At 43.7% G+C, this 10647-nt stretch overlaps 1 protein-coding gene across 1 annotated transcript in view; it reads right to left on the bottom strand.

Moving 5' to 3' along the window:
- Window positions 1-1666: 1666 nt before the first annotated feature.
- Window positions 1667-10647, bottom strand: part of DGAT2 (diacylglycerol O-acyltransferase 2) — a 39563-nt gene continuing 30582 nt past the window's right edge. The window contains exons 5-8 of the mRNA XM_084617577.1: window positions 8702-8906; window positions 5776-5950; window positions 4460-4662; window positions 1667-3189 (exon numbers count right to left, since the gene is read on the bottom strand). Coding sequence (XP_084473703.1) covers window positions 3035-3189; window positions 4460-4662; window positions 5776-5950; window positions 8702-8906 — 738 coding nt within the window. The 3' untranslated portion in view covers window positions 1667-3034. The remainder of the gene's footprint in view (window positions 3190-4459; window positions 4663-5775; window positions 5951-8701; window positions 8907-10647) is intronic.

Below are 10647 nucleotides of genomic sequence, written 5' to 3'. Positions count from 1 at the left end.
CCTGAGTGTTCCCGGTGCGTGTAGAAATCAATCGACCAGTGTAAGTCAGTATCCCATGAAATAAACATGGTTCCTGTCCAAAAAAAACACAAAACACCACTGGAAGGTGTGGGACAGCGCTGTAAACTTTATAAAAAGCTCAACCACTGAACTCCAGAATCTGTTCCACTCTATGTAATGAGATGGGAAGCAAACAGGTTAATCTATTGCTCCACAAGGTTTGACACCTGTCACAGGGCAAGGCCTTGGCACATTGCTTTGAACTTCATGCCCAGTTCAAGGTATTCTTGACAGACCACCTATTCCCATTCTCACTGTCTGTATGACAGCTTGGCTCTCATGGCTGGGCTACTTGTCCGATATATTCTCTCACCTGAATGATCTAAATCTAGGACTTCAAGGGCTCAAGGCAGCCATCTTCAGTGTCCAGGACAAATTATTATAGTTCTATATATTAGGTGTGTGTATATGTGCATTATAATTTGTACATTTTATACAGTGTTTGGGCATTAAGAGAGTTAACTAGCTCTGTTGGTCTGGTACCACGTTTGCCCTGGGTACCAGATTTAGATGGCTTTGGTTCTGTCCATACCAATGATACCGATTGAGCTGCAAAAAGGAAAGGAGGACTTGTGGCACCTTAGAGACTAACAAATTTGAGTATAAGCTTTCATGAGCTACAGCTCACTTCATCAGATTCTTTTCAATTCGATTGTGGCTCTCCGTGGGGACTCCTAGTCCTTGCCTTAGAGGCCTTGCGTGAGTGGCTCGTGGGAGTCTGCGCTCACCTCCCTTAGAAGTGGAGGGTTGTGGTGAGGGCTCCCACTGGGACTCAGGAAGTTGAAGGGCTGACTCCTTGAGTCGGAGTTTGAGCCTCAGTTCTCCATCTTCCCTGGATAAGGGTTTCAGTTGCTGACACAAGCCACCCACACTTCTGTGGGAAGTCTTTGTTCCAGGCTGTGAACACACTTGTGAGTGTCCATCAGTCACTGGGATAGATTCCTTGTGACTGAGACACTTTTTGAAGCGGGGAGGGGGAAGCGGGGGTGCTGGACATACCAAGGGGTTGGTGAAAGAATTTTTTTTTATTATTATTATTATTAAAAAGGCAACGTCTAAAATAAAATGTAAACAAAGTAAAGAAAGGAGGCTTTCCGGGGAAGCTAAAAATGAGCAATTCTAAAAGCATTAATGAGCCATGAATGGACAGCTATAGCTCCCTCTCTAGCCAAGCATGGTTGAGAAGGACCAGAGGAGGGTTTGCATGCGAGGAGCAGTGCATGCTCCCAAAGCTCTCCAATCAGCAGCACAGGGATCCAGACACCCCTACAGTGGAGCACCCATCAGGACACTACTTGAAGTAGTAACTTGATGTATAAGATCCTCACAAGAGGTGTTTCAACACTTTGCAGGGCTGAACTCCAAACCTGGAGCTCATGAAGGATCTCTGGGAAGTAAGTGTTTAATTTCTGAGCAGTTGAGAGGGGAAGATTTACTACTGGTTAATCTCTAGGCTGTCATTGCCCTAATGCACAGGTAACCAGAGAGTGCTGGAGGAGCACTTGCAACACAGTCTAAATAAAATAAACCAAATAGCCACAGATAACATTTAAGGAACCCAGCTACACATCTGGATGATGCAAAAGAGAGCCATGGCACAGGAGAGGAGGGTATGAACTATTTTTGCTCAAATTTATTTCTATAAATTTGTACACAAAGTTTGGATGTGGTACAATAGTCCATCAAATAGGAAAGGAGGAACATTTAGGTGTGATGCAAGATTCCAGGACTGTCCTCTCGCATAATACAAAGGCACGTATCAGAGCTTCAATACACTCAACAATTAACTGTTGAAGAAGGCAGGTTACACATGCAGTAGTGCAATGCTTTAAATTATACACACACACACACACACACACACACACACTGTACTCTGAATAATACATCTCCCTACAAGCATAAGTGTCAACATCCATGTAAACAAACATTTAAAAAAAACAGTCAGATGTATATCCTGTGCAGAAAGGCTACTCTCTCACATTCACAGCATGGAATATATTATAATTTTTTATAAACTCCTCTTTAAACAGCAGAATTCATTCCCAACTTTACATTTGGACCCTGATCTTGCAAACACATGTATCACTTTATGCATGTGAACAGCCCCATCAGATTCACCCCACTGCACATCCCTGAGTGTTTGCAGGATCAAGGCCACTGTTACATTCACATAAAATTGCACCTCCCAATACTTCTAGAGTTTGTTTAAAGTATTGCTGGCTAATACTGAGCGCTTCCAACATTTTCTCATACAACACACATTCAAGTACCATCTAAAGTCAGACCTGCTTATAAAGACATTCAAAAATTAAAAATAGGGAGCTAAATATACAGTATGGAAATAACATGGTCCATTAGAGTTACAAGTTCTTTTGGTTTCCAACACCATGCACAGCAGAAGCTATAAAACTGGGCCCAACCATCAAACTGTATTATTTGTGCTTTCAGAGGGGGCTTTTCCCAACCAGAAACACCCTTGTGCTATGTAACTACATCTAAAAGCAGTTCTTGTGCAATGGACCTACAATACTGGGGTCACTATCAAATCAATAAGTGCTTTCTTTGGGTTGTAAAATGAATGGACCCTTCTCTCCCAGCAGAATCTGTGCCACTGCTGGTAAGAACCTGTAGCAGTGGGAATATTTAAAGTCCACCATCCACCATCAGAAATATTATATAGCAGATTCCAATGGGTATCATGTTTTCCTCTGTCCTCATTGCCACAGCTGTGGGGAATCATAATATTCTTCTGGATAGTGACAGCACTTTGTAATGGGATGTATCTCAAGCAAGATTTTTTTTATTTTTAAAAAGGTCTAACATTTGAATAGTTTAACAACTTTTTTCCTTTAAAAACAGACACCCATCCACACATGCTTTCAGATTTATAGAACAAAAAACAATGTGGACTTCTGGAGACCCCATCTCCAACTCTGATTTCGAGCAGGTCAACATCAGGTCAAATGTAGTTCTCTCAGTTGATGTCCAATACCTCAGTCTCTGGCAGGCCAAACTTAGTCTTGTACTTGTCAAAGAGTTTAATCAGAGCGCTCACATACATGCGGTGATAAAAGTCTACCTCCCTCTGGCTCGGATGGTCAATTCTGGGAATGGTGATAGGCTCCCCAACTGAAAAGAAAAAAAAGAAAACCGAACCAGAACATTAGCTTTTTCTCCCAACAGAGTGTCTGAGGTTTCTGCATTGTCTAAAGTCCTGTCTACGCTGGCGTTTTGCACTGGTGTAGCTACGTTTGTGCAGCCCCCGGTGTAGATGCCCTGCAATGGTGTAAGACAGGGATTGCACCAGAACAATTTAACACACTAAGGGGCTTATCCAAAGCCCACTGCAGTTATTGGAGATTCCCACAACGTTCAGCGAGCTCTGCATCAGAATGCAAGTTACACTGGTACATCCCTGGTTTCCAGTGGTGCAGAGCGGGTCTTCAGTCGCCAGTTACAGTGGTTGTAGCAGAATCAAAGTTACATCAGTGCAAATTTTGCTGCCACTGCACCAAAGGGTGTAGTAACTTCTGCAGGTACAGACTGGCGGTAACTTACTACCCTTTCAAGAGCAAGGAGGAGGAATTGTATCTTAGCGGGATGTCTCAGGAATACAACGCCTCCTGGTGCAATGCCTGGGGTAGTGCTGCTTATGCATTACCCTATGCTGAAAGGTATAATAATCTAGCTCACTGAACTGTTCCTGGGTGGTCCATGCCAAATATACTGATCTTCTGCACTCTGCTGAGTTGGCTATTGGTCCTGTGCTGTTCTTATCTGGGTCACAAAGGGAGATGTGGCTTTACAATACTGTAAATAGGATATTCACATAGGATCCACATGGAGAGAAGGGGGACAGAGTAGGGAAACAATGATAACTTTGGACTGTCTGCAGAGCTTAGGCAATTGCCGTAGGATGGATTTTTCATACACTGTGGATCCTGTAGCTGACTTCAAGAGTCTCAGTTTCTGGTAGGTCCAAGTAACTGCTGTAATTTTTAAAACTGATGAATTAGAGACCTAACATACAAGCTGCAGTAAAAGAAACCCTGCATAGAACTGGGCTGTTTCTCCCTCCTGAAAAGCTTGGTGCTTTGGGAGGTGAGAACAAAGAGGGAGCTCAGTGTCAGAACACTCAGTCTGGAGTGGGATCCCAACACAGATCTGGATTCTAGAGAGTGACCCAGTGTAACAACTTCTGCTAAATAAATGGTAACTGCAAGAAACTCAGTTATTCTTAGAAGGATAAAGGGCTAAGTTCATCCTGCTTGAATCTGAGCCTTTGGATCCAGGGAGTCTAGTTATCCAAACCTCAGAGTCCACTAAACCAGCCTCTTCTCCAGCCCAACAGAACAGTGTGGTGCTGTATGTCATGTACATGTTCAAATCCAGTGCTTACCAACAGTGGTGATGGGCTTGGAATACGGTAGCAATCCCCAGGTGTTGGAAGAGAAGAGGCCACGGCCATGGAATATGCATGGAGCAAAACCAATGTGTTTTTGAAACTTCTTCTGGACCCATCTTCCCCAGGAGCCCTCCTCAAATATCACCTGCTTGTAAACCTCGTTCTCGCCAAATGAATACACCGGGACCAAATCCGCTCTACAAATAAAAAAACCAGACATGAGTCAAAACCTTCCCGAGGCTGGAGATCAGCTTCTAGGCTCAGTGCCAACAGGCACATGCCTGAACAAAGAAGAGCCGCAGAAGAGGCTCCTGCTGATTTTCTGCACGCTGTATTCACTGCAACTTTGCCTGCAACAGACGAAACTAGCCTTCCCTATTGCTAGGAGTTACGACGCCTGCAAGATGCAATAAGCTCCAGTGGGTGCCCATCAGGTCTACAAATCAACTAGAGAGGGAGGATGGGATTGTGATTAAGGCAGACAGACAGACTCAGGAGATCTGGGTTCAATTCCTGGCTCTGCTACAGATTCCTTGGGCCAATCGTTTAAATCTTTCTATTTCTCATCTGTAAGGAAGGATTTCCCCCCATTTTTCTACCACGCTTTGCCTTGTCTTCAACTGGCAAGATCTTCGGGGCTGGGACTGCCCATGTATATGTACAGTGCACAGAATGCCTAGCACAATGATCTCCGCTAGGAGTTAGCATAATACAAGTACTTAACGTGTGAAAAAAACAACCCCCAAATTAGAAAAAAAAATGGTGAGCTAGCCACAAATCACTTCCCATGCAGCTCTGTTTGTGTAAGGACTGAAGCAAGCCCTGGAACTGCCAGTTTCATAGAGGTGCGCACAAACCAAAAGTTAATCTGGTTCCTATTTCAGGGTTGGGCAGAACAATACCGTGGAAGTGGAACAAAGTAAAGGACAATACAGGCTTTGGAACAGCAGAGTGTTACCGCATTTGTGCGGATGGCAGCGGTAACTGTAGATGTTGCCAAAGCTGTTTTACATCAAAGAAATAACAAGGGAAACTGACACTACAAGTGAAAGATCTCCACTACTCTAGGTCAGTTCCTTCCACTGCAAACTGCTCCATGTACACACAGCCCCAAAGGGAAAGGCAAGAACAAGCTCTCATGCCTGAAATCCTAGAATCTCATACACAATATGGAAAGAGTGAATCCAAAGAGTTCATTGCTTCATGTAATGACCAAGGGAGAGCGTAGGGGGAGGGGCTGTTATAATCTACTCCCATAGATGTGCTGGAAATTAAAAAGTGTTCTGGAGTACAGCGGATTTCTCCTTTACCCGTGTCGTAGAGCCAGCTTCACAAATCCCTTCCGATTTTTCAGAGTCACCGAGTTCTTCCCGGGTGTGCAGTTCAGGGACTCCGCAGCTCCTCCCACCACAATGACAATTGCATTTCCACTGCCGTTCTTGGACAGGATGTAATCTATGCTGTCGCGGTTCACAGGACAGATACCTGAGCATTGCAGGAGAGAAAAATCTAGCTGGAAATTACTGAAGACTTGCTGTTTGCAGTGCAGAAGATGAGTGGGTGGGGGGAGACACACTTGGTTTTGAAAACAAAGCTCTGCACAATCCCCAACTTTTAACGAGTATTTCCCCCTAACCCCCAGGGTGAGAGACAGCACTTATTCAATTCCAGCTATTATAGACCAGCTGGATGGTCCAAAGTAGGCTGAGCATCTTCCTAATTTAGAATGAAAATCCCCAGAGACCAAAAGGAACTCCAAAGATTTTTAAAGTCATATGGGCATGCTGAGCTCAGCATTGCAACATCTAAGTGATTTAGAAGCCTAAATCTCATTTTCAGAAGGAATTTAAGCACTTAAGCATCTAAATTTCATTGATACCTGATGGTATTTGGGCTCCTAAGTGCCTAAATCCCTTTTGAAAATATTTTCACTCCTAAATTAGTTAGGTGCTGCAACACAGGGCACAGCAATGCCCAAACACCTTTAAAAAGACGGGCCTAAAATCTATAGATGCAGCACTAGTCTTACATCAGTACAAGGCCCCTAATCCCAATGACCTTTTGCTATTCTAGCACATAATTGCTCTGGCACATAGGCACTGAACTTTACCCTTTCAGTTCATAGCATTTGTCACTGGTGTAGTGCTGGAACTGCTAGCACATAAGGGCTCACTTCTGCACTCAGAGATGAATGCCCATTTGTCTAAGAGCCATAGGGCTGTCTAATTGAAGGGAGAAATCCTGCCCCCAAAATTTTGTGGCAATAAGAGTAGTTTTACATTTATTAAAGGGAGAAAATTCTCGAGAGCTCAGTCAATTTTGCAGGATTTTCTGAATATTGTCATGGATGCTTTTAGCTGGGGGACGGAGTGTGAAACCATGAAGGAAATAGTGGGGGAAGAAATCTCATTTCCCTGGAGAGATGCTTTAGTGTTGCGTTCTGGGGTGGAAAGCAAGAAATGCACAATGCACCTTCACACTGGGATCTCTTTATCCCAGAGCTGATTAGCTAAAGCACGAGTGCATTTTTCGATACTGCACTTCAGAGTGGAGAGTGCTAGAAGTTAGTTAAGGCAAGCTAGACACTTTCTTTTCTGTTCTCAAACCAGAAAGTATGTATGGTGAGAACGTATTCTGGTGGTGCCTTGATTACTTCAGCATAATTCTCCTAAGAACCCTGCACTGACAAAGATGAGGGTACAGTCTGCAGGAGAGTAGGTGAATACCATCCATTATACAGCCCTACAGGAGGGCATCATGCTCCAAGGAGCTTAAAATTCCAATCAGAAGTAGAAAAGGGGGATTTTCCAGCTTTATTAAGTATCACTTAATTGACAATGCCAAATACATTCAAAATAAATGCAGTTTATTCTCAGATTCCTGAAATACAGGGATTTTATGGTAAGGTTATTCTCACAAACATGAATAGCCTAGAAAAAGTGTCCTTGTTCCTAAATTCAGTTTCAGATACACTAACAGTACACAGTCAAATGACTCGTAATTTTCCAGAAATCGCTGACCGCTTTTTCACTAGAACCTGCAACATACATGATTTAAAGATCAATTTCATTGGTTAATCCCCCCAGCCCCATCTAAATGGAGAGACAGCTTCCTTTTGAAGGAAAAAGCACTTTATGGAACAGCTGCAAGCTGAAACAATACCATTACCTCGTCTTTATCTGTGGTGGGTCGCTAACTAGCGCATCTGACGCACAGGTTAACAAGAGACCATCCCTCCTTGGTGACACTCTACCCCAGGGTGCTGTCATTGTCTGTCTGCGCACACTCTGCGTGTGTGTGGGTGTGCGTGTGTGTGTGTGAGTTTGTTACAGTGCTTGGAGCTAGCCCTCTTTGGAAAAAAAAAAAAAAAGACAGACTAGATAAAAGCACATGAGCAGACTATTAATGCGAAGCATCACACTGCACGCGGACAGTCTATGGCAGGCTAGACCCACGCCTCCAGCTCGCCACAAACTAAGTGTTCATGTCGTCAAGCCCAGAGCGTAACCTCACCACAGCCTATCGCCACACAGAGCAGGTCTGAGTCATTCCAGAGCTAATAAGTCTCCTTCCTAAGACCAAGTCTACACCACACACTTATTTCAGTACAAGTACGTTGCTCAGAGGTGTGAAAAATCCACACCCCTGAGCAACATAATTATACTGACCTTCGCCCCCTCCGGAGACAGCGCTGCACTGGCAGGAGAGTTTCCCCCGCCAACATAGCTACCGTGTCTCGCAGAGGTGGAGTAACTACTAAGCCAATGGGAGAGCACTCTTCATCAAAGCCCTACAGGCGGGCAGCAGCAACAATGTAATTTCTGTAGCGCAGACCTACCATAACATTCCTTTCCGGGCCATCAGAGTTTATGTCTTTAAGGGGGAAACTTGTACTAACTACCAATTTTCTATAACCTTTTTGGTAATTACTGTAAATACAATAGGATTGAGAAGCAAAGTTAACCACAGCATTAAAATATCAAGCACTAAAGAGAACACTTACATTTGCTAGACATAAATTTGGCCTGTTTCTTCTCGCCACCTCCAAATGCTCAATAGATCTTAGGAGATGGAAGAGGCTTATTGTATCCTTTAGCCCACATCCATCAGTGCCACTGCTAGATTGCTCACCGGCAGCGTTTCTTAGAACTATGGCAAGATATGGGGGAGGGGGGAAAGAGAGAATCTGGAGGGCGGCTAGGTGGGGAAGAGGGATAGAGGAAGAGGAGCTCTTACCGCCAGACATTAAGTAGTCCCTCAAAATAGGCATTCTGAAGTTCCCAGCTAACGTAGCAAGGTACGGTCTGATCCCAGGAAACTTCTGGCCAACACCAGTGGCTTCTGTGCTGAAGTTGCAGAAAGCCCCCAAGCCCATGATTCCATGCGGGTGGTAGCCAAAAATGTAATTCCTGTTCGTCAGCAGATTGTGGGTTTTAACCAGCTGAGAAAGAGAGAAAGGGTCGCAAAGTTAGAACGCCAGTGAAATTGCATGCAGAAATTCTCTTGCATGAGACAACTTAAGGCCAAGAGAAAAAGGAGGTTTTGAAAAGTAAGTTTGACACTAAATTTTGAAATCTGCAAAATTTCAAAAGCGTTTGTGTCCAGTTCACCAATGCTGATCATCTTATCCCAGACCCGAAATTTACCTCCCATCACCAACCACCAAGGAAATACAGGACATACCATCTTGAATTTAGTCAGGATGGTGGAAATGAAAGATTCAACAAGAAAATCCTTTTGGTTCCCTACAGTTAAGAGGCAAATATTGAATGAATGTGTGTTCCCTATCATGGGACCACACACTCACTTTGCCATGTTTAAGGGACCGACTGGGTTTCAGCAAAAACCATTTCCCTTCAATGCCCTTCCTGCCATCCCTCATGTCCTGAAATGCAAAATTAAAATTTGTGAGTACCCGAATGCAGGCTCTGTGACTCCCTGAAACCCACATCTGCTGCTTTGTGCTTCTAGAGCAGTTTAGATTTAGTCACCTCCCCAAATAAGCAGCCTCAACATGGTTTGCACTTGACTGGCAGCAGACAATTTCTGTAACTTTTTTCTTCCCACGTTAGTGAGATCTTTACTTTCCTAAGCGATCCCATCCTTCCCCAACTCTTCTAAAGTGCCCAAAGTGAATGCACAAGGCCTTCATAACCAGTGGCTGGTACTGTTCAGTTCCTGGAGGAACTGTACAGGAATCCAAGTGACAAGCCTTTTTGATTCAAGATTGAGAGAGTTTTCTGGCCATTTGAAAATCAGGAGAAGACAGACTGGCACAGAATCAATCCCTCCCAGACAAATTCAAATTTCATCAATGCATCTTAGTTCTCCGGCACACATAGCAAGCAAAGTGCAGAGAAAAATCCACATCCTGCCTAAAGCTGTGCCAGTTGTAAACTGGTTTCACTTACTCAGTGAAATACCTGTTAATATTTAGCGCACCAAAAAACCCCTTGAAAAGCCATTGGACTGGGAAAGGAAATCCAATAATTGTCACGCAGTTCATTGTACCTGTAATCACAGCATACGAGTACTGCATGGCTTTGCATCTGTGAGTGACTTCTGCCATTAAAGCCTGCATACCTTATACAAGCTATCAACTGGTCTTTCACAAGGCAAAAACAGGAATCACTGAACAGAATTCCTTGGTGGATGCAGGAGCAGAGAGATTTGCTTAGTTTCAGATGGTGCATTCAGAATAAGAGACTGTACAGATTCTGCTGAGTTCCAAAAAAGCAGAAACTTTAGCTGCTGTGTTGTCGTATACAATACAACACATCACAATCTAAATTTTGGCCTCAGATATATACATGCATTTTGCATTCAAGTCAGTTTAATGGGTTAACTTCAGTGGGAGCTGCACTCATGTGTAGGTATTGTGGTAGCACTCAGGAACCCCAGTCATGAGCCAGGATACCATTGTGCTAGGTGATATCTTTTTTGTTATGTGTTTGTACATTTCCTTCTCCAAAGAAGCTTACAAATCTCTCACATGTCTAAAGGCAGAATATGGCCCTTGGTATGAATATGTAATAAGCTGTATTTGAAAGAGCAGAGAAACTTTCCAAAAAACTGACAATGTTGCACCATCATAGCTGATTTACTCCAAGAAGTTTCTTGATGATGACAACATGACTTGACAAAACTACAAAGCACCGAAACGCATCTCTGTGGGCCTAATG

Source organism: Lepidochelys olivacea (genome assembly GCF_965140295.1).
Source record: "Lepidochelys olivacea isolate rLepOli2 genome assembly, chromosome: 1".
Classification (NCBI taxonomy): Eukaryota; Metazoa; Chordata; order Testudines; family Cheloniidae; genus Lepidochelys; species Lepidochelys olivacea.
This window is presented reverse-complemented; position numbering and strand designations above follow the sequence as displayed.